Source organism: Python bivittatus, unplaced genomic scaffold (genome assembly GCF_059951505.1).
Source record: "Python bivittatus isolate LINGU-HERP-01145 unplaced genomic scaffold, Pbiv_v1 ctg000480_np1212, whole genome shotgun sequence".
NCBI classification, from domain to species: Eukaryota; Metazoa; Chordata; class Lepidosauria; order Squamata; family Pythonidae; genus Python; species Python bivittatus.
In genome coordinates this window covers 24,186,560-24,210,946 of record NW_028277075.1, presented here as the reverse complement: position 1 = coordinate 24,210,946, position 24,387 = coordinate 24,186,560, and the positions used below count along the sequence as shown (strand labels likewise).

At 39.1% G+C, this 24,387-nt stretch overlaps 1 protein-coding gene across 1 annotated transcript in view; it reads right to left on the bottom strand.

Annotated features, from left to right (window-relative positions):
- Window positions 1-24,387, bottom strand: part of SPINT1 (serine peptidase inhibitor, Kunitz type 1) — a 40,970-nt gene that overhangs the window by 5,741 nt on the left and 10,842 nt on the right. The window contains exons 2-9 of the mRNA XM_088145470.1: window positions 12,767-12,918; window positions 7,769-7,904; window positions 6,898-7,068; window positions 6,100-6,126; window positions 5,718-5,843; window positions 2,951-2,998; window positions 660-830; window positions 278-334 (exon numbers count right to left, since the gene is read on the bottom strand). Of these exons, the coding sequence (XP_088001596.1) occupies window positions 278-334; window positions 660-830; window positions 2,951-2,998; window positions 5,718-5,843; window positions 6,100-6,126; window positions 6,898-7,068; window positions 7,769-7,904; window positions 12,767-12,918 (888 nt within the window). The remainder of the gene's footprint in view (window positions 1-277; window positions 335-659; window positions 831-2,950; window positions 2,999-5,717; window positions 5,844-6,099; window positions 6,127-6,897; window positions 7,069-7,768; window positions 7,905-12,766; window positions 12,919-24,387) is intronic.

Here is a 24,387-nt window from a genome sequence, read left to right as displayed (position 1 = left end):
TACCCTCAAATTAAAGCTGACAGTCTGCAGTTAACGCACATTGTGTTTGTTTCATTCCAAATCCATTGTGGTGGTGTATAGAGCCAAAGATGTTAGAATTGTGTCGATGTCCCAATATTTCTGGACCTGACTGTATTTTGTTATCACTAGAATATATCACTTCATTTAGGCAGATGTGTCATACTTCTTTCCACCACCCAAAAATGCAAGGCAAGTTGCTGTAAAAAAAAAATAATAATAATAGGGACTCAAAATTATTTGGAATGTAGTTACATACTTAAACTGGCTTGCTGATATTCGTATCCTCTCCATCTCTCACCAATCATATCTTCTCCTACATTAAAAGAAAATACAGGATTATGTAACAATGCTCAGAATAATGGAGACAACAGAGTGCACTTATAATATTAAGTCACTATAGTAATCATCCCCAAGTAGGCAACATGGGACTCAAGGATGCCACTGTGCCCACAGACATTTGCCTTGATGTCTACCAGGTTCCTGACCCACTTGATTTTAAAAAAATATTTTTTAATGAACATAATTAAATAAGAACTAGCATATTGCAAAGCAGAGCACCAGCCTCTAGCAACAATATTACTGAGCCCTACAGAGCTGTCACTACAATGATAAAAACCCTCATAAGAATTTCTTCTTACTTGTGACACCTTCACATAATTTCATACATGTTTCTTCCCTCTCAAAATTATTTTTGTTGCCTTCACAGCCTCCGTAGGTGAAGCGGCCACACTTCTCAGTCAAAGGGTTGTAGTACCAGCGAGGTATACTTTCTTCACATGGCCCCGTGTCTGGCATATCTACACAGTAACCTGTGTAGAAAGGAACAAGGAGTATTGTTAGAATTGGGAATCCAGTTAATTAATATCTATTGACCTATTATTTAAGCATGTCAAATACTTGATAAAGCCACTGACACTTCGAGAATTGGCCTACTGCCTATTTAGCAGAGCTAGTTTTTTTTTAAAGCTACCAAATGTCATACAGGTAGTCCTCAACCTACGACCATTCATTCAGTGACCGTTCAAAGTTACAACAGTGCTGAACGAATGGGGGTTACGACTGGTCCTTGGAGTTCCAGCCGTCCCAGCAACCCCATGGTCACGTGATTGCGATTTGGGTGTTTGGTAACTGGTTTGCACTTATGACCAATTGCAACACCCCATGATCAAGTGATTGCCATTTCCCCCAGAAAGTCAATGGGGAAGCCAGCAGGGAAGGTCACAAGTCACTGGGGTAAGTCTCCCCCACTCACATACCCTCCCTTAGCCCCTCTGCACTCACGCCGTGCTGGCCACACATGGACCCCTACACCCCTACCTGAACCCATGCCTCTCGTGCACCCCCTCACACCCCCTCCCCAACCCACACCCCTCTTGCACTCTTCCCAACCCAAGCCATGCCTTTTGCACACCTCCGCACACCCTTCCTGACCCTCCCTCGCATTGTCACACACCGTCCCTGATCCTTCCCCATGCGTACCCCCTTGCTCTCCCCCCCATCCAGTAGCAGCCAGTTACCTGCCTGTCAGCTTCCCCACTGACTGGTTGTGGGAAGCCAGCAGGAAGTTCCCTTGCCTAACAACCGTGAGATTCAGTTATTGATGGCAACAGAGACTGCAGGGATTGCTGTCGCTTTATGACCACATCACTTATCGATGGAAATTCCAGTCCCAATTGCTATTATAAGTCTATTATTATTATTATTATTATTATTATTATTATTATTATTATTATTATATTAAATTTGTATGCTGCCTGATTCCCAGTGACTCTACTTGCACCATTGTTATAATGGTTATTTTTCTTTTGCAACTGTTAGGTAATCCTAACATTATAGGATGAAGGCCAGAAAAAAATATTCAGGGAATGCTCCATCTTTTTATACTATTTACCAAATATTTTTAAAATTATAATACAGGTAGTCCCCAGTTTAAGAATGAGTTCCATTCCCAAGGTCTGTCAAGTCGAATTTGTATGTAAGCCGGAACACTATTATTCTATAATACTGTATAAGTAGTATTGTGTAATGAACTCGAAACATTGTGTGTTTAACTCAAATCATTGTGTTAACTTGAACTTTGAACTTAACCTTTAACTTGAATTTTGCTATAATAGGCTCCATTCTTAATTATGGGTCATCCTTAAACCGGGCATTCTTAACCTGGGGACTACCTGTAATAATAATTAAAATTATTATGAAGTAACATGGTTTCATGATTTCACTCACTGCGCTTAAGTGACAAATACTGTACCCTCCTCTGGCAAGTATGATAAACCCTAGACTGCCTTTGGGACTTAAGAGCTAGAAAAGAAGCTAGGGAATGTCTCAGGGGTGACCCAGCTGTTTCCAGGTGCTAGATGGACATTTCTTCAGGATCTCTCTACTGCCAGACTTGCAGTTGAACGCCACACAGACTTTCTGAAGTCTTGGGTAAGGGGTATCCTGATTACAACTAACAGAGCCAACTGAGTATAAACTTGACAATGACGATGAATTGTTATTGTTATGTTTTTGTAACAAGTTCTACTTACTGCAGCTTACACAAGGGTGCCACAAGCACATTTACTATATGTTCATATTTATACTATATTTGACAACGTTTAGGGTTCCACACATTTTTTTGTTTTTGTTTTTAACTTTTTTAACTATCAAACTATCTACTTAAAATAGTTATATGATGTTTATATAAACATAATGCTTTAAAAATACTTGATTATTGGACAATTTCCCAATAATAAGTTTATTCAAGGTTATACTCAGATATACCCAGAGCAATTAATTCCTTAACTCAATCCAGTTCAAATTCTGCCTGAATGAAGTCATCTTCTTCAATTATATTTGGAGAGGTGCAAGTATAGATTTTTAAAACATGTCTGTTAAGTGTATTTGTTTCAAGTGTAATCCCTCATGTATTTTATAATATACTTACTTCTGGCAGTAATATTGATCTTCTGTAATTTATTGAATCCTTGAATATCTGAAAGAGACAAAGAGCAGGCAGCAGAATGTTTATAGACATGCATTTTGTTTGAAAATTGAAATAATTGTTATGAAGTATGTCATAACCTACGTGACATAATATTTTAAAAACATTTTTGTCTGTTGTTTTGTTAGTTCTGCCTCTGTTTCTTTAACTCATTTACTAATCTGCTTCTGTTCTTAGTTTTAGAAATATTAAACAGGAATAGGCATAGCTAACCCTACATTTTAAAACAACATTTGAAGCCAGTCAATCCAAGGACCATGTGAGAAAAGAGAAGTTTTGTAATAAAAACATATGATGCAAATTTAAATATTCAATTTTATTTTGCAAAACATTAATTTGCCATTTATATTGTTTTGCATAATAAATATATTACAGCTTTCTTAATTAGAACAGGAAGCTATGCAAGATAGTGGAGTGCAATAAAATTCACATTAAAAATGGATGTTTTAAATTCAAAACAGGCTATTCTGATCTCATAGTGTGATGGAATGGACTTATGAAGGCCAGGCTCAGGGAGATAAGCATGTTCTCAGCCCCCAACAGGAGCATGGGAAGTTCAAGAAGATGAGGCTGGCATCTCCCTAAGGAATTCATGGTGTTGTGGCTGGCTGGCTTGGGAACTAGGGTTCAGTCTGGTGAGATTTCTGTCTTGATGTTGAAGCTAATAAACGCAACAGAACTGTATTTGCATGGTCTCTTGGAATTCTTTGGGCTGTTCATTAGCTTCAACCTCAAGACAGAAATCTCACCAGACTGAACCCTAGTTCCCAAGCCAGCCAGCCACAACACCGTGAATTCCTTAGGGAGGTGCCAGCCTCATCTTCTTGAACTTCCCACACTCCTGCTGGGGGCTAAGAACACGCTTATCTCCCTGAGCCTGGCCTTCATAAGTCCATTCCATCACACATAGGAAGCACTCCAACCTCATCAGAAGTGCTTTGAGCTAAAAACAACACTATTTCAATCTCAAACCAACGTTAGGGTACTCCTGGCAAGGTCAGAACAACTTGTCTTCAATTCAAAACATTTCAAATTAAAAAAATATTTTGTGCACCTCCTTTTGTACACCCCTGCATGTGGAGGCTACAGAAACTCATTACTAAAATTTCCTTCTTGAATTTCCCAACAGCATTCTCTATTATCTTCTGCACAGGACAATTAAGAGGAGCCATGTTAGATCAGACCAAAGGCCTATCAATCAGCCCAACATTGTGTTCTCACAATTGCTATTAGATGCCCATCAGAAATTCAACAGAAAGATGTAAGCTCAACTACACCCTTTTGTTCATATTCTGTAGCAACTGGCATGTGGAAGCATACACTCGCTGATATGAAATACAGGTGGTCCTCATTTAATAACCACTTGCTCAGCAATCATTCAAACTTAACAGCGGCGCTGAATCAGTGGTAGTTACAACTGGTCCTCATACTTACAGCTATCACAGCATCCCTCCAGTCATGTGATCACAATTTACAACCTTCCCTGCTAGCTTCCAACAAGCAAAGGCAATGGGGAAGCTAGCAGGAAGCTGCAAGTTGAAGTCACGTGAGATCCTCACTTAATGACCTGTGCAGGCCTCACTTAACGACAGCAGTCAGGACTGCTGGAACTACTGTTGCTAAATGGTGTGATCATGTGGTTTTTCAACTTACAACGGCATTGCTTAATGACAGAGCTTCCAGTCCCAATTAGCATCATTAAGTGAGGACTACTTATAATGCATAACCTTATCCTGCATTCATTTATTTATCCTCCTTTTAAACTCATCCCTGTTCATGGCCATTGCAGCATCTTTTTAGCAAATATAGTTAGCCACAGGTTAACGATACACTATGTGAAATAGCATTCCTTTCGTTTGTCCTGAGTCTTCTGCATTATTCAGCTTCATTGGATTATCCAAGTTCTAAGACTACAGGATGCTCCTAAGGTATTTCCTTTTAATACCCTTTTTCCCAAGTGAAAATGTCTCCAATACTCCACATAGTTCTTGTTCATTTTGGCAGCATTTCCTGCACCATTTCCAGTTCTATACAGTGCCTTAAAAAAAAACAAAAAAAACCCCAGACACATTTTCCCAACACTTGCTACTTAAGATATGTTTTACTAGAGGTGCTGGCAGAGTGAACCTGAGACTTGCTGTCCTTGAGGCCTATGTTCTACCAATGAGGTTTGGGCCCTCATCAAACTGAGGCAAAAAATTATATTGTGGTGCTATGAAACCAATGGAAAGAGGTTTGTTTTTAAGGCTAGCACATTTTAAGAAGACTTTAGAGAAGCTGGAACTGGTTCAGAAAAGGGCAAAAATGGTGAAGCAAGACTGAAGGAACTGGGAGTGTTTAGCCTTGAGAAAAAAATACTAGAATTTTTCAAATACCTCAATGGTATTCTGACATACAGAAGGAAGTCAGGGTCTTATTCTCTCATTATTCCAGAGTTCTAGGCTCAGAATAATGGTTTTAACTTACAAGAATGCAGAGTCCAATTTAAAATTAGGAAACAGTTTTAATTTTAAAGCACTTCAACAGTGGAACCAATTACTCAGAGAAATGGTGAGCTCCCCTTTTCTAGTGTGTTCAAGCAAAGGCTAGACAGCCATACATTTGGGATGCTTAAATTCGGATTCTTTTACTGAGCAGTGTTGGACTCAGTGGCCTTCAATTCCATCTCTATTTCTATTACTCTAAAGCAGTTAAAGGTTTACCTACTTACATGAATCACAATGTTTCTCATCTGACCCATCTAGGCAATCTGGAGTTTCATCACATTCTTGAACACTATCAATGCAGCAGCCATCGTCACATTTGAAATAGAAGGGTAGGCAATTTCCATTGCACACTGTATGAGAAATATGGGTTATTTTCATGGTTCTCAGCAAAGATGAATTATCTTTAGGGCATTCAGATAAAAAGATGTTTCTCTTCCTTTAGCACAGCAGAACTGGAGAATAGAAAAGTACTGGCAAGTGCTTAATTGCAATGCTACAAAAGCACAGAATAAGAAACCAGCTAAAGATGTACTACTAAGCCTCATGTCACTAAGGAAGTTAGTAAGGAATTAGAATGCTATCACAGAAATATACAGAAGAACTTACCTGGTTCTTGGCGTTTTTCAACAGCACCTGAAAAGAAGGAAATTGGGGTGAGACTACTGTCCTTTCAAGAAGCAATTTTTCAACTAGCTCTCATCAAAACATTCCATCCAACCACTTTACCAATTCAGTTTTTGCTTTGTTTTGTTTTAATTAGGGATTGGAGAACTGCCAGTCCAGAAACCACGAACCATGTCCCCTAAGCCAGCTACTATTCTTCTGGCATGCACTTAGCATGCATAGAAGCCACTTCCCATTATTTCTACAATACAAACGTAGGGAGACAGTGGAGGCAATAGATTTCACTCAAACAAATGCCAATCATATGCTCCCCTGCATTGGTAAAAAGACAACCGTTCTCCTGATTTTATAGCCTGGCTCAGCCTTCTTCAACCTGATGATGTCCTCCAGATGCTAAGTGATGTTAACAGATGTTCTCCAGCCTTGCTAAGTGGGAATTTTTGTGGGTTCAAACCCAGCACACCCTAAAGGTTCCAGTTTGGAAAAGGTTCAATATGAAGCCTCTCTTTTTCTGCTTCTCTGAGTCAAACATATACAAGCTGAGTTCACAAACTGAACCTAGTAACTGTGCATTGTAAAGCATGTTTTTTGTTATGTGTGATCTGGGCCACTATGGCTTACTCAATAAATCATGGTTAAAACATTAGCATGGTTTGAAACCAGCTTAATTAAACTGAAAGCTATAAGATTCAGTTGTGTCAAAATAATTCTGAATTGATTAGGATTCCTCTCTTAAATATCTAACATAAAGCAGCAGACAATCTTCTCTAATATACAAACCCTGAACATTCTTGCAGGCAAGATCACATTCCTCTTTTCCAACATAATTGTTCTTGTTGGAGTTGCAGCCACCAAAGATGAACCGTTGACACTGCTCAACTGCCGGATTGTAGTACCAGCGACGGAAGAAACCTCGACACCGTCCCACTTTAAAAGGAGCCAAGCAATGCTCTAGGGAGAACAAGGAAATTTAATTCTCACCGTGTCGGAGAAGGTACAAATTAGATCTAGTCTATTTTCCCAGATTTTATAGGGTTGCCAGTTGGAAGAGAGAGGTGAGGAGCTGGCTGTCAAGGAATATTCTTCCAAAAGAATCATTAAATATATTTTAATGGCAAATACGACGTGTCAGTGAGCAGTGATCTACTTGAAGTTACCTTACAGCAGAATGTCAAAAAGTCTATAGTTTCCTAATCAAATGACCAGCTATTCCCAAACAAAAGGTTAGAGTCTTTCCTGCCATTAGGTGGGAGAAGGCTATCATTGGTTTTAAACCATAACACACAATACAAGCATTATTTTTTAAAATATTCACACTCCATTTGTTTATATGGTTTAGGCTCCTTACAAGAATTAAATAAACAGAGAAGTAATGAACTTCATGGGTAAAACATGGAAGAGCTTTTTGTTGTTTTTAAAATGATTGTGGGAGGAACTTTAATGACGCTAAGAAGTAACTGCATTTGTCTTTGCATATTAAGGCTCCTGCGTCAAGATACTGATCTAATCTGCATTATCAAAAGAGCAGAATATCTGTCTATCCATCTGCCTGTCACCTCAGTTACTAAAATAATTCTATTCCATGTGCGGCCACATTGGAGTCAGGAGAGAAGAGAGCAAAGCAGGAAAGAACTACATACATCAAACTTACCCGCAGTCTGATCAGAATTAAGTACAGTGACAGTGATGTTGATTGAGTCCTGCTGATCCACAGTATCTGTTACAGTGAACTGGAATATGTAAATCCCTTCATTCAGATTTGAAAGCATCATAAAATCTTTCTGTTTCTGAAAGTGCAAGACAAAAATCAGAAATAAAGATGACCTAAGCAAAACAGGTTTCCTTGGTCTCCCTCACTTTAGCCTAAGAAATATTGGGGTTTCTTCAGAGTTGCTATTTAAAAGTTGAAGTTTTAAGATAAATTTCAAGATTCTTGTTATGGCAAATCATAATAAGAATTCTGAGAAAGAAAAATCAAGTTTCATGAAGAACTGCAAAGTTTCCTATTGGGGACATTTACACATGTTATGCCTTTTATCTAAGCAATTCTGAGGGTTGCTTATCACATTATACAGTAAATGTTTATTGTTCCATCATTCATAAATACAAGGAGTCATTAAATTCAGAATTCTTTGTAGCACATTTCCAGAATTATGTAGATGCTTTAGAACCTTTTAGGTTGTGCAATGGATCATGAATCTCATGTTATTTCTCTCTATACTAAGCAATGTTACAAACTCTCACTTAGTAAATAATTTACAATCCAGCAGGAGTTAAATAAAATGGCATTTCTTCTCTAACCGACTGATTGTAGACATTTAGGAAATAGGATATTTCATAGCTTATCACATAGCTGTGATCCATTTTTGTTCCTTCTAAACTGTATTAATCATATATAAATGCTACTACCATGCAGTACAAGGCACTTTACAAAACAATGGAAGAGCAGTCTTTGTAGCGAGACATTTACAATATTCAAGTGAGAAGAATAAAGATATAATAAATTAAAAACATTATTAAATTGTTATTTTATGGCCTTTGAAGTTGATAACCTTCTCAAAATGCTTATCACTTTGTAGATCTCAACATCCAAGGAGCAGTGAGCAGCTCCTTCCCTCTCTAAGTCACACTAGCAACACCACGAAAGAGCCACTTGTTCACAAGTACAGTGCAGTTATCTGCAGTTGGAGCTTTTGCATACCTGCAAAGGCTTCCAAAGGCATTGGAAGTGCAGACTTCTACATCAAGTGGAAGTGTTTTCTTAGAGCTAGGTTATCTACTACAGACAAACCATACATCCATGAACAATCAACTAGTTTGTTCACTGCCATCAAACAGTGACTTAAAGAGTGCAATGGCTGCTCAGTGCTTCTTGAAGGGCCCAACTTCAATTTGATAGAATTAACATATTAATCCAAAAGGAAGACAACCCTGAATGAGACAAATCTGTAAAAAAAAAAAAAAAATAGACAGGAAAAAAGGTTATAAACACAGACCATTCTATACATTACTCAGCTTTTCCACTTTATCATTGTGCACTTGTGACCCACTTTTATATATGTTTACATATACCCATTGGTTACAGGCTATACTCCAAAAGACAAGCAAGGCCAAAATAGAAAAGTTAAATTATTATTAACAGAATTAATGTCTATTGATTAAAATAGTTTTGTTTTTGTAAAACAAATGGATTCAACAGGCAGTTCTGGATTCTCTCCTACACCTTAGAAGGAGATTCAGGGTTGCATGGAAGAACTAAAAAAAAAAATGAAATATGCCATCATCAACTTAAGCAAAACAAGAGCATCAATCAAAAAATGGCACAATAATGGCACACGTGAAAGCCCACACCATATCGATGGAATTGGTTTCATTGTTACCAACCAACATGTGCCAAAGATATAATAATTTCAAATGGTTTCCCCACATCTTGCAACACACAAATTGAAGATAAAAGGTAGAAACAACCCACTGTTCAATGCTATGCTCCTTACAGTGGTTATTTATTCATTTATTTATCCAATTTACCCATCTCAGACTAGTGATTCTGGGCGGCTAACAATAATAAAAACAATCAATCACTTAAAACAATGCAGAAAATTAAATATAAATATAAATACAGCCAAGCGATCTTAAAAAAACACTGGTATCTGCACAACCATGAAATGGGGCCCTTTGCAGTTATGATGATGAAACTGAAAATTTTTACAAAGAACTTGAACAATTAAATTAGCCAGTCTATAAAAAGATCATCACAGGAGACCTAAATTCTTGAATGGGTTCAAGGCAAGTGAGCAAAATTAAAACGGTGAACAACTAGCCATCTTTGCTGAGTCGCAAAAATGTATATGATTTGAGAAGCCAGCAGGGAAGCCTGGACGTGGCATTTTCCTAACTGGGAAACCAAGGCAAAAAATTGATTACATACTATGCAATGGCATAACATTAATAAAAAATGTCAAAATACTTCACTAACTTAACATTGACAGTGACCACAGGCCAATCTGAACGACAGTCAACTTCAACAACCCCTCTCTCAACAACGATTCTCATGAAATATGGTAATAGATGCAATTCTACTTGAAAAACAAGTCCTGACATAAAATTGGAAGTGTAATGCAAATGCATTGCTCACTGAACAATAAGGAAAAAAATCAAGAAAATCAAAATAAAATAATTCATCATAACAGCAGAAGTCCAGAAAAAAACTGGAAGAAGCTCCCACATTAGCAATACAACTAGAGAGCTCTTAGCAAAGAGGAAACAGCTTAAAGGATAAAATCTGCATGACAGGATTGTCCTCTGTAAGCTGAATTACAAGATAAAGCAACAAGTAAAAGAAGAGTATGAAAATTATCAGAAACAGTAATTTGTGAAAGCAGCAGAGGCAAGAAACAGCATTGTAAAGCATGGAAGGAAATGCCACAGAAGAGAGGGTTTGAAGGATGACAACAACAAGAAAACTGAAGAATGCCAGCATTTTTATACTGAGCTCTTTGCTTCAAAAACTGACATTCCAAATTACCATCCTTCAAAAACTAGATGAGATTCTCTATGCTATTTGACCAGTAAAATCAAGAAAAGCCCTAGGACCAGATGGTATCATCTTAGAAGTTTACAAGGTTGGCAGAGAAGCCCTAGTGAATCAGATGATCAAATCCTTTAATGACTTCCTAGTTGCAGATGACATCCCTAAATAATGGAAAACTTCAGAGACAGTTCTAGTATTCAAAAAAGGTGACCCAGAGAAGCTTGCCAACTATTGCTCAATCTGCTTTATTCTTTAGCCTACAAGCTGAGTCCACTGGACTCAGAGTCCATTTAGTTGGGCGGCTATAAATTCATACAAACAAACAAACAAACAAAGCTCTTCTCCTAATCATACTGACCAGAATAAAGAAAAGCTTAAATGAACACTACCCATAAGAGCAAGCTAGCTTTTGCAAAGGAAAACATTTTTCAAGGGCTCAACTCAGGAGATAAAGGTGTCAACATAGACAGCAAGATGCTCATCTACCTCTGGTTAGATGATGACACTGTGATCATCAGACACAATATCCAAGAAGCCGAGCAATGTCTAAATGAGCTAAATATTAGGGAATGTTAATTCCTACATCTATCTTGGCCAGAAAACCAGTGCCCCGCACACACAATCAACCAAGAGATATTGCACCAAAGAACTGTGGCATGGCTCAGCTTTAACCACATAAAAGCAATACTACAAAAGATGAGAAACATTAAAGCAAAAGTGGACACCTTCAGTGCCATAGTTATACCAGCAATGAACTATGGCTACAAAAGTATGGAATCTAAGAAAACTGGATGCAGAGGATCAGAAGCTTTGAGTTATGCAGCACACAATGGAGAGGTGAGTACTGAAGATCTCACTCAAAGACCAAATCTGAAGTATATGAATTAGTCACAAAATCAAATTTAAGGACATCATCAAAGTTGCACTAAAATGGTAATACAAGTGGGCAGGCATATTGTACTGTGCCTTTCAGATGGGTCTGAAAAATGATATTCTGGTGGCTCCATCTGTAAGTTTAAGTGATCCTTCATCTAAACAAATCATGTCACAGAACTACTCCCTATATACACAAGTCTATTTAGAAAAACAGAGAAAGAAAATGGGTCAATAGAAGTCATTAGAGGTTCCTTTGTGTCAGCAAACACAAAGGAACACATGCATGATTATCTACAGTAACTCCTACTGAGTTTAATGGCCCTCAGTTCCAGATTCTTGGACTCCTGTCCAATCACCAGGCTAGCTTCATTCTCCTTAATTCCCTCCGTGTAGAAGGTGGAAGCAAGAATTTATTTTAAAAAAGAGCCTAGCTTGTCTGTCTGTCTGTCTATCCGTCCATCCACCCACCTACCCATTTTTATTTCTCTCTGTCTCCTCCTCCCTCTCTCTATGGTTGTAGAAATAGAAAAAGCTTAAGACAGAGACAGAAAATGTATGGGCAGAAAGTAGCTCATTAAATTGCCCATATGGTGCTAAAACCAGAGAACTGAAGCTCCAGGTGATATGCAGCATCTAGACTGTAACTGTTAAGATGACAGAAAGGGCAAATTATTAAATCTATCTACTATGTCATTCTGGTTCAGCCGGGTGTATCAATGGCATTTCACCATTGGTATCTGAACTGACAGATCACCTCCTAGTAGTTTCATATACAGTAGATGTTAAACAGCAGAGTGAGAGAAGAGAGCCCTGCAGGACCCACAGCCCACTGAGCCAATCTCTCTCCACCCACTGCCTGGTACTGTCGATTCAGAAACAAGTGAAACCACAAAAGCATAATGTCCCCAGCTCTCAACCTTGCAGGTAGTCCATGATCAGTGGTATCAGATCCTGCTGAAAGATCCAAAGGACTTGAAGAGGTAAAGACAGCCTTACCTGTTGGATAGAATGTACTATCAGATAATAAAATCCTTATCTCAAGTGTATCATATTCTCTACTAAAAGGTCATGCTGATTCCAGAGAATTAAAAAAATCATCAACTATTTTATAATCTTTCTGTTAGCTTAATGATAATCTGAAGTTTAATTTTTTTCTTATAGCCCATATGGCTACCTTGGCTTAAGTGGAGATTCTAAAAGTGCTACACAAGGGAATTTTAGTAGACAGTTGATGTGCCTTACCTCCATTACCACTGAGGAATCACCAGAAAGAAGAGTCCATTCATAATTCACAATCCCGTTGTCATCAGAACTTGCTGAACCATTCAACATTACTGATTCATTGGGCTGTACTTTCACATCCTTCCAAGCTTTAGCTTTAGGTGGCTCATCATCTAGTTTAAAAACAACAACAATCACAATGTATTCATTTTTTAAAAATCTCATAGGACATAAACATCCTTTGGACAAGTTGGCTCAGATCAATCCTATTGTAGTCCAATACATTTTGGTGGAACCAAATTGAAAATCGAGCCTATTCTTGAGTTTCTCCTGTGTTGTGGAAATACAAAAGAACTCGGGGGGGGGGGGGGGCTTTCAGTTGAAAACAAGTTGAAAAAATAGTCAAAACTGTTCTGTAGTCAGTAACTCCAGACAGAAAGATGCTTGCTGTCACTTAGTAAAATAAACATTTGAAATGTTCAGGAAACATATAGAAGGACTCAGTAAATCCCAGACTTGGCCTTATGCTACACCCTTTTTCTTTTTAAAAACGCAAAGAGTACCTGACATAATAATGTGTCAATTTTGTTGGGAAAAATGCTCAATTTGAGAATTTTGCAATGCAGCTAATATTTTCATTTCATCAGGTACATCTAGTTACTTTCAGCAGAATCAAATAGAGTCCTTGAGCTGCATCATTTCAAAATGCAAGTGTGAGGATTCAAAATATGCACATAAAAAAGTTTGCTAGGTGAATGAGCTAGGTGATGAAGGAGCTTTTATTGAAGCAATCTCCCATCGGTAGCAACAATGAGAAAATGGGGAAAATGTATCTTTTATTGATTGAATAAATAGACCCTTAAGATAGCTGATGAGAAACTTAACTATTTTTAAAGTTCATTCTTGCGCCAAAGCCATGGATGGTTGAGTTGGGGTCACTCAATAAAATAAGCCAGTGAAATCATATTATAGATTAAACAATGCATGAATCCAGTTTTCATCATACAGAGGACACAAGGAAAGAACCTTGACACGTATCAGTGGAATGAAAACAACTCTCTCAATGCATTTTTAAGCAACAAAATAGGTTGCAACATAAAACCCTTGCAGACAATTCAGAGTTGGCAAATTATATTTAGAAGTCAAATAGAAATGTATCAGGAAGTTTCCAATAAAATGAGAATGTTTTACTTAATTCATTCCACCTAATTAAGTCCCCCAGCTTCAGTGCTAAAACAGGTCAAACAACGAAAATGGATATCAAAAGCAAGCAACATTGTGTATCTTCTTGTGACATATCCAAGACATACCAAATGTTTAGAGCACATACATAGACACATATTAACTGGTAAGACCTCTCTGGAAGATCCTATCACCCTGGAAATATCAATATTTTAATCTGGTGCCATATGACTGAATCATGATTTCTCCTACTTATCATTGTGTTCAATCCAAAGCCATAAATTATAACAATATAACAACAGTAGGGGCTACTTCTCTATGGGAACTATATGGATAAAGAAACAATGCAGGTCGTTCAGCAGAATCACTAAGTCCAGTCATTCAGAACTTGGCAAAACAGGTTCGCTAGGTTCAAAGTAGGGATGTGCAAAACATTCTATGCATGGAATAGCGTTTTAGGGTGGTCCATGCCTGGACCAACAACATGTGCCAACCAGGCAATGGTTCAACACACACGTGTTCTGGGCAGAGGCGTTCTAGGACAGGAGACAGTGAGGAAAGATAAGGCTATCAGCAGTACTAAGGGGAAGAAAGGTACTAGAAAGATTGGGAAGGGATGGCTGTGCTGGTTGGATATGCGATCAACAGGAAGAGACCAACAGAAAGAAAGAGGATCAGCCTTGCCCCATTCAACTTGCCTTGTAAGACCTTCAGGTTTTGGCTAAGGTTGCACCTTAGCCAAAACCTGAAACCAAAATGTTCTGAGCTTTGGCTCAGCCAAACAGTGACCTGCCCAGAATAGTTTGGCTGAACTTCTGGGCAATAATGTATTTATTTTATTCACAAAACAAAACACATTTTCCAGTTTGTGCAAACCCCTAGTTCAAAGCAAAATAAACACCATTCACTCAACCAAAAAACATGCATGACACTCAACCAAAGATGCAAATTATAACATAGATATGATAGAACAAGTGGATGTCATCAGCTGTTTTCAAGTTGTCTCTAGGAAACCCTTAGAGCAAACATTCCAAACTTTGGAAATAGTACTCTGGGTCTATTTGTTCCACCCGTCATCCCATGAAACCTGTCACATTAATTTCTCTGTGGCAACAGGCTGTTTTTAGTGTTCAATAGGTAAATTTGAACAAATTAAGCTCCCTTATGCAGGTGCTCAACGTGCTAGTAATCTGGAAGAGCTGTGACCAGAAAAATGTCTGTCAGATAATATTACTAACTGAAAGCTTTTATGCATATACACTCACATCATTTATCTTGTGACAAGAAATAAGATGGAAGAAGAACATAAGTATGGGAAGACAAGATCTTCTGAATGCCCCATAAAATACATGAGTGAGATGGGACAAATGCAAGATCAGGTTTAACCTGGAAATTCATTTCAATCATTTCACTTCCATCCCTGCTTCCTGGAAATGTCTATATTTCCTTGCCTCTATTAAAAACAGCTGGAGGTAGTCAGGGACATTAATTTTAAAAACAGTCTGCAAGGAGAGGCTAGATTCTTCAGCAGTGCTATTATATCAAATCTGTGTCTTTTCTTCTTTCACTGCATTTGAGGGTAGGAAAAAAGAAATAAAATGCTAAAACACCAGTCTTAGATCCTATGAAGTCATGCATATTTATATCCTACTTAAAGCTGTTTAATCCATCTTTCTCCACTGAAAGGCATCATTCACGGAGATCTCAAGCTAAAGCCTCTTATATCCAAACACCTCATCAAGGAATTTCTGTCTGCAAAGTATGGGCCACTGTTTAATGGTCAACCTCTCTCAGCCCCATAAATGCCAACAGCCCAACTGGCTACATCTGTAGCTGCTTTACCTCTTATTAATCAGACTGTTAGACATGTGGCAATACTGTACTCATTTTCTCCTCTGCCACTGGTTTCTGCCACACCCATCCTCATTTTTTGCCTCCCACCTTCTTGACCCACACTAGCTGCAGAGATTAATGGGAAGTTCAACCCACAGAATTCAAGCACTAAGGCAGCCTTGTCACCTCTAAACATACAGCTGAAGCATCTTCCCCACTTCTCCTTCCCAGGGCTATTAAATGTTGGTCTGTTCCAGTCTTTTGGAATCCTGATGGGGATCTAGTAACAGAACCATTTTAAAGATAGGCATTTTTCTAAATGTCTGAAGATTTTCTCATTAGGCTGATGCCTTAAAATATACAGGCAGTCCGCAGGTTGAGAACTTCCAACTTATGGATAACTCATACTTACAGACTGCTATAAAGCCTATTATATTAAAAATTTGAGTTAAATACAATGGTTTGTAATAACGAACGCACACACTATTTTGTAATGCTCATGAAAACAGTGCATGGCTTTAGCAGTTTCTCAGCTTGAGGAAGGAGAATGCCATCCCCCATTTTATATACTATATACTAAGACAAACATTTGACTTTTGTTGTTGTTTAGTTGTTAAGTCGTGTCCGACTCTTCGTGACCCCATGAACCATATTGCGCCAGGCCTTCCTGTCCTTCACTGCCTCCCTGAGTTTGCTCAGTTTCATGCTCATTGCTTCAGTGATGCTATCTAACCATCTCATCCTCTGCCGTCCTCTTCTCCTTTTGCCTTCAATCTTTCCCAAAACATTTGACTAACTGATGCTAAATAAGAACCGTATGTACCTGTTCTGACTTACCTACTAATTCAACTTAAAGACAGACTAGGAACAGATCTCGCTCATAACCCAGGGACTGACTGTACAGGTAGGCTTCATTTAGCGACCATAATTGGGACCAGCAACTCAGTCATTAAGCGAAGTGAAACTGTGACTGTGCTTATGAACTTACTTCAGCTTTTATTTGCTTTACAGACCTGTGAAGGTCGCAAATACGAGGACTGGTTGCAAAATTACTTTTTCATCACTGTTGTAACTGCGAACAGTCACTAAACAAGGCAGTTGCTAAACAAGGACTATCTGTAATCTGAAATATATCAGAGAGATTTTTTAAAGAAATCTTGTATCTTGTACCCAGAAACTGGGTATCAGTTATACATTGGCTAGTTTGGTACAACTGGGACAAGCCAAGATATGCAACAATCATATCACACATCCTTGATCATCTGTATGCATATCATCTTTCCCCCAAACTGATGCCCTCCATAAATTCTAGATTATAATGATAAGAATGCTGGATGGGAGTGAAAGGAGTAGTAGTCTAACACAACTGGCAGGCACCAAGTCATGGAAAGCTGTACATGTGCTGGCATCCCAATCAACACTGCAGCTAACACTGTATATAAGTAACTCATTGTTCCCATTTTGCTCTGGCTGGCCAGGTTCACACAGTGCACTAAACCATGGTTTGTGTGTATGCTAAACAAAACAAGCTACATTATAGCTTTACATGTGTATGCGTGTATGTGTATGTATATGTATTTTCTATTCTTTGTTTTTAAATGTTTTAAACTATTGTAAGCCACCCAGAGCCATTGGGAGTCAGGCAGCATATACATTTAATAAATTATTATTATTACAGAACTCAGCCTAGATGATGTTTTGTGACTTCACCAGGCTATAAACAACAAACATTCTGGCTAGAAATAAATAATAGAACAACCTTCCACAACCTGGTATTATAGCTCCCATCTTCCCTTGCCACTGATCATGATGGTTGGGGCTGATGTTGAGATCATTTAGAACAGTGTTTCTCAACCTTGGCAACTTCTAAATGTGTGGACTCCAGCTCCCATAATTCTCAGCAATAAGCTATGCTGACTGGAGAATTTTGTAGTTGGTATCCAGATTTGGAAGGTGTCAAAATTGGTAAACACTGATGTAGAGGGCACCAGGTTGGGAAGGTGTTGATATGGAATTCAATAGGTAATTATCTTGGTGCCAGAAATCTGGCTAAGTGCCAAACAACCCAACTAATATAAAGTACTATCAAATCATAGGATAATTGTTTTGTTGTTGTTGTTGTTGTTGTTTAGTCGTTAAGTCGTGTCCGACTCTTCGTGACCCCATGAACCATATTGCGCCAGGCCTTCCTGTCCTTCACTGCCTCCCTGAGTTTGCTCAGTTTCATGCTCATTGCTTCAGTGATGCTATCTAACCATCTCATCCTCTGCCGTCTTCTTCTCCTTTTGCCTTCAATCTTTCCCAGCATCAGGGTCTTCTTCAAAGAGATCTCTCTTCGCATTAGGTGACCAAAGTATCTGAGCTTGAGCTTCATTATCGATCCTTCCAATGAGCAATCAGGGTTGATTTCCTTTAAGATTGACTGGTTTGACCTCCTAGCAGTCCAGGGGACTCTCAAGAGTCTTCTCCAGCACCACAGTTCAAAGGCATCAATTCTTCGGCGCTCAGCCTTCTTTATGGTCCAGCTCTCACAGCCATACATTACTACTGGAAAAACCATAGCTTTGACTATGCGGATCTTTGTCGGGAAGGTGACATCTCTGCTTTTTAATATGCTATCTAGGCTTGCCATAGCTTTCCTCCCAAGGAGCAAGCGTCTTTTAATTTCATGGCTGCAGTCTCCGTCTGCGGTGATCTTGGAGCCCAAATAAATGAAGTCTGTTACTGCTTCCATTTCTACCCCTTCTATTTGCCAGGAATTGATGGGTCCAGATGCCATGATCTTAGTTTTTTTAATGTTGAGTTTCAAGCCAGCTTTTGCACTCTCCTCTTTCACCCTCATCAAGAGGCTCTTTAGTTCTTCTTCACTTTCTGCCATTAGGGTGGTATCGTCCGCATATCTGAGGCTGTTGAGGATTCTCCCTGCAATCTTAATTCCGGCTTGTGATTCTTCCAGCCTGACATTTCTCATGATGTACTCTGCATATAGGTTAAATAAGCAGGGTGACAGTATACAGCCTTGTCGTACACCTTTCCCTATTTTGAACCAATCGGTTGTTCCATGACCGGTTCTAACTGTTGCTTCTTGGCCCGCATACAGATTTCTCAGGAGACAGGTAAGGTGGTCTGGTACTCCCATCTCTTTAAGAATTTGCCACAGTTTGTTGTGATCCACACAATCAAAGGCTTTTGCATAGTCAATGAAGCAGAAGTAGATATTTTTCTGGAACTCTCGTGCTTTCTCCATGATCCAGCAAATGTTGGCAATTTGATCTCTAGTTCCTCTGCCTCTTCGAAACCCAGCTTGTACATCCGGTAGTTCTCGGTTCATGTATTGCTGAAGCCTAGCTTGTAGGATTTTGAGCATAACCTTGCTAGCATGTGAAATGAGTGCAATTGTGCGATAGTTTGAGCATTCTTTGGCGTTGCCCTGCTTTGGAATTGGAACATAAACTGACCTTTTCCAATCCCGTGGCCACTGTTGCATTTTCCAAACTTGCTGGCATATTGAGTGCAGCACTTTAACACCATCATCTTTTAGTATTTTAAATAACTCAGCTGGAATACTGTCATCTCCACTAGCTTTGTTGTTAGCAATGCTTCCTAAGGCCCACTTGACTTCACTCTCTAGGATGTCTGGCTCAAGGTCAGTGATCACACCAGCGTGGACATCAGGGACATTAAGATCTTTCTTGTATAGTTCTTCTGTGTATTCTTGCCACCTCTTCTTAATCTCTTCTGCTTCTGTTAGGTCCCTGCCTTTTTTGTCCTTTATCATGCCCATCTTTGCACTAAACGTTCCTTTCATATCTCCAATTTTCTTGTAGAGATCTCTAGTCTTCCCCATTCTATTGTTTTCCTCAATTTCTTTGCATTGTTCATTTAAGAAGGCCTTCTTATCTCTCCTTGCTATTCTCCGGAAATCTGCATTCAGTTGCTTATATCTTTCCCTTTCACCCTTGCTTTTCGCATTCCTTCTTTCCACAGCTATTTGTAAAGCCTCATCAGACAGCCATTTTGCTTTCTTGCATTTCTTTTTCTTTGGGATGGTTTTAGTTGCTGCCTCCTGTACAATGTTACGGACCTCCGTCCATAGTTCTTCAGGCACTCTGTCTACCAAATCTAATCCTCTAAATCTATTCATCACCTTCACTGTGTACTCACAAGGAATATGATCTAAGTCATACCTGAGTGGTCTAGTGGTTTTCCCTACATTCTTCAATTTAAGCCTAAATTTTGCAGTAAGAAGCTCATGATCTGAGCCACAGTCAGCTCCTGGTCTTGTTTTTGCTGTCTGTATAGAGCTTCTCCATCTTTGGCTGCAAAGTATATAATCAATCTGGTTTCGGTATTGACCATCTGGTGATGTCCATGTGTAGAGTCATCTCTTGTGTTGTTGGAAAAGAGTGTTTGCTATGACTAGCTTGTTCTCTTGACAGAACTCTATTAGCCTTTGCCCTGCTTCATTTTGTACTCCAAGGCCAAACTTGCCTGTTATTCCGATTACTCCTTGACTTCCTACTTTAGCATTCCAATCCCCTATGATGAAAAGGACATCTTTTTTTGGTGCTAGTTCTAGAAGGTGTTGTAGGTCTTCATAGAAGCGGTCAACTTCAGCTTCTTCGGCATCAGTGGTTGGGGCATAGACTTGGATGACTGTGATATTGAATGGTTTGCCTTCAATACGCACTGAGATCATTCTGTCGTTTTTGAGGTTGTACCCCATTACTGCCTTTCCCACTCTCTTATTGACTATGAGTGCAACTCCATTTCTTCTAAGGGTTTCTTGCCCACAGTAGTAGATATAATGGTCACCCGAATTAAATTCACCCATTCCCGTCCATTTCAGTTCGCTGATTCCCAAGATGTCGATGTTCAATCTTGTCATCTCATGTTTGACCACATCCAGCTTGCCTTGGTTCATAGATCTTACATTCCAGGTACCTATACAATATTGTTCTTTACAGCATCGGACCTTCTTTTCACTTCCAGATACATCCACAGCTGAACGTCCTTTTGGCTTTGGCCCAGCCGCTTCACTCTTTCTGGAGCTACTTGGAATTGCCCTCCGCTCTTCCCCAGTAGCATATTGGACACCTTCCGACCTGAGGGGCTTATCTTCCGGTGTCATATCTTTTAGCCTTTTAACATTGTCCATGGGGTTTTCTTGGCAAGGATACTGGAGTGGGTTGCCATTTCCTTCTCCAGTGGACCACATTTTGTCAGAACTCTCTGTCATGACCTGTCCGTCTTGGGTGGCCCTGCACGGTATAGCTCATGGCTTCACTGAGTTACGCAAGCCCCTTCGCCACGACAAGGCAGTGATCCATGAAAGGGGGATAATTGTTAGTTCCCTATAAATCACAACTTGCTCAGGTTGTTTCAAGAGTTAGACAGTATGACTATGATCATATTTAGGGAGGGTTTGGGTATGTTTACCATGACAAGCACAATTACTTGGCATTTGTATCAATCCATTTTGCAGAGAATTATTCCCCAGGAACTTCCCAAAATAGCTTTAACATGCCTTAAGAGGTACCTGACCGGGAAAAATCATGCAATTAATTATCTTCCCTGGCCAATCAGGAAAGGTGCTCTTAGCCAGATTTCAGTACAGTGTATCTAACATCATCCACAAGTTTCCCTCATGATTGCTTGGAAACTTTAGCAGGGCAATTTTCTACTGTATTCCAACTTTCCTACAAGGAATGTAAAATAGCATATGACTCTTCCACCATAAGCCACGAAAAGATGTTGGTCATAACAAGTACCCTTAAAATCTCTTACTGCCATTGCTTATTGGAACAGCTTTGTTCTTATGCTAAGTCTACCAATAATTAAATGACTTATCTGGCCACATAACTGCAGGGGGGGACATCTCTATCTTTTCAAATATTTCAGAGATTCTTCTAAAATATCACACATATATCAGCCCTCACTTGTTCCCTATGCAGCCAAAACAGCTGTTCTGGGCACAAGTCTGTAGAACACTCAAGGTGGCTAACAACATTAAAAAAACAAATTAAACCTACTTCAAAACCTACACATAAACTGTAAATTTAAAATGTAAACATTTAAAATCTTCAAGAGATGGGAAACTATCTTAACTACTCTTTAAAGTTTTAGTCATTTCTGGACTATTTTTATTCCGAACAGATTTCACTACATGATCAAGCTATGCTTGTACCTATAAAGCTTTGTCTGGTAAACAGAAAACTGATTAAACTTTAGAGTTAGAGCAGGTCTTACATAAATAGTGACCAGTCTACAATAACTCACTGAGCTCCATAATCAACCAGACATGTTCTTCCCACTGAGTTATACCTTTTCTCTATACCTCTATACTTGCATAAAATGTTTCTTCCACCACAGCATGGGCAGGACAAATTTTCTCCATGATAAATCAGAGAATGATATCTCTGTCAATCATGCATTTCAACTCAAGTACATGAACAGTATAAATGCAGATCAAAGTTTAGCTTTATGAAACCATCCACTTACTTCCTGCTTTGGCTCTTTGCAACAGTAAGTAAGCTTTAACCTTCACTGTGTGCTCTCGAGGTTAGCCGCCTTGGTTTGAATCCTTTTAGGTAGTTTTATTGTGCAATTGTTCTGTCTTATCGACAGAATTTACAAGGACCCCAGGCAACAGTTTTCTCAATTTGTAGCCCTTCCATTTTCACCCTACTATGTGTTACTTCATTCTTCTTCCAGAGAAAACTGATAAAAAAGAAGATAAAATTGCTGACTGACCAGTTGCATTAGGAGACTTCTCACTTATTGCAAATAGGGTAAAATTTCTTCAGTAAATCCACCAATGCCATATCTCATTAAAGTGTTGTAAAACAGACATTAGGTGCTCTGAACTAGTGGCCTTTCCAAAACTCTTGTAATATAATCAAATTAAGTGGCCTGGATGAAGACTAATGTGCAAAGGACTGCAAGCACTGAAACAAAAGTGACCAGAATCTGCAACGCTGACATATAACTACCAAAAGGTAGTGACAGCACCTGAGCTTTTCCAGTTGGTCAAAGAGCAGCAGAAATCTTCAAGGGATCAGCCCTTTGACAGTTTCACAAGGCATTTCAAAGGCACAGTTAGCCCCATTTGATCTGAGTGTGACACCATGGCTCCCACAGTCTGACTGAACTGCAACAACTGAAAATGTTCGCAGTGAAGCTGACAACATAGTAAGTGTTCCCCTACCTCACATAGTTTCCAACCCTTGTTTGTTGTAATTGGTGAGCACTACTTGGGAACAATCTATTGGAGGGGTCCAGGATGTGGTAAAGACTTCTCTGCAGAAAAAGATAACGCCAGACTCCTTGAAAGAAGCAATGATCACATGCTCCTCAAAGGACTTGTGCCAGGCCCAGAAGAACGTGAACATTGTCACCCAAATGCAAATATTCTTTTCTGTGATAAAATATTCTAGAGAACAGTGTCTGGCTAGCTATAAGTGCACCTGGAAAAAGTCAATTATCTAGCCAGTTTCAGTCTGAGTTCAAGTTTGGTTTTGGCACTGAATTGATTTTGGTTGCACTGACAAATGACTTGATCTGACAAGAGGAACAGGGGAAGTGTTACCTCTTTTATTATCTTTGATCTGCCATTGATATTAGATATAATAACTCAACAGATCATTTGAAACAGCTCTGTGGATTGGGATCTGATGATTTACAATGGTTCCCCTCCTATCTCCAGAGACAGTTCCAGACAATGGTGATGGAGCAGTATTGCTCAGCCAGAAAGTAGCCATAGAGGAATTCTACCTGGCATCTATCCAGCTTCTCCAAGTTATTGAAAGTGATCAGATGATTTGATGGCAACTGATCAGATATTTTGTGTGTGTGTACGTGTGTGTGTGTGTGTGTGTGTGTGCGTGTTCAAGTCAGTGTTGGCTCCTGGCGACTGCCTGGACAAGCCCCTGCAGTTTTTTTGGCAACATTTTCAGAAATGGTTTGCCATTGCCTCCTTCCTAGGGTTGAGAGAAGGTGACTGACCCAAGGTCACATAGCTGGCTTCGTCCTAAGGTGGGAGTATAACTCACAGTCTCCCAGTTTCTAGCCAAGTGCCTTAACCACTACACCAAACTGGTTCCAAATGATTAGAGAGCAGTTATTATCAGTATGTAATAATATGCAGGTCCTCCTTTTTTAATCCAACTCTAGTGAAACTATACAGATGCTTGATCAATGCTTGAAGATAGTGATGGGAACCCCCTTCCTCAATCTAAGCACACTCCAACTTCCTCTCCCAGAATTTTCAGAAATAGCTATACGGCTTGAAGAATTTTAGGAACCGAATCCCTCACACATTAATGAGTAACTCTGAATAAATCATTCAATATCACATTTCTCTGTCTGTAAAAAGAAGTTAGCAACTTCCCACAAATTTGTTTATGGAAATGAGTAGAGGTAAAAACCACAAAGTAACTTGAGTACTTCCATACTTCAGAGCCAAAATCTTCTTGAAAATAAATTCCTCATTTATTTCAACAGCACTTACTTCAAACTGCTGGTCTTTAAGGCAAAGGTCAAAAGTCAGAAAATTTGCTTGCAGGATAGTGTCAGTTTGAAGCACTTTTTCCCATTCAGCCCCCCAAAATAAAAATTGGTTAGGTTTC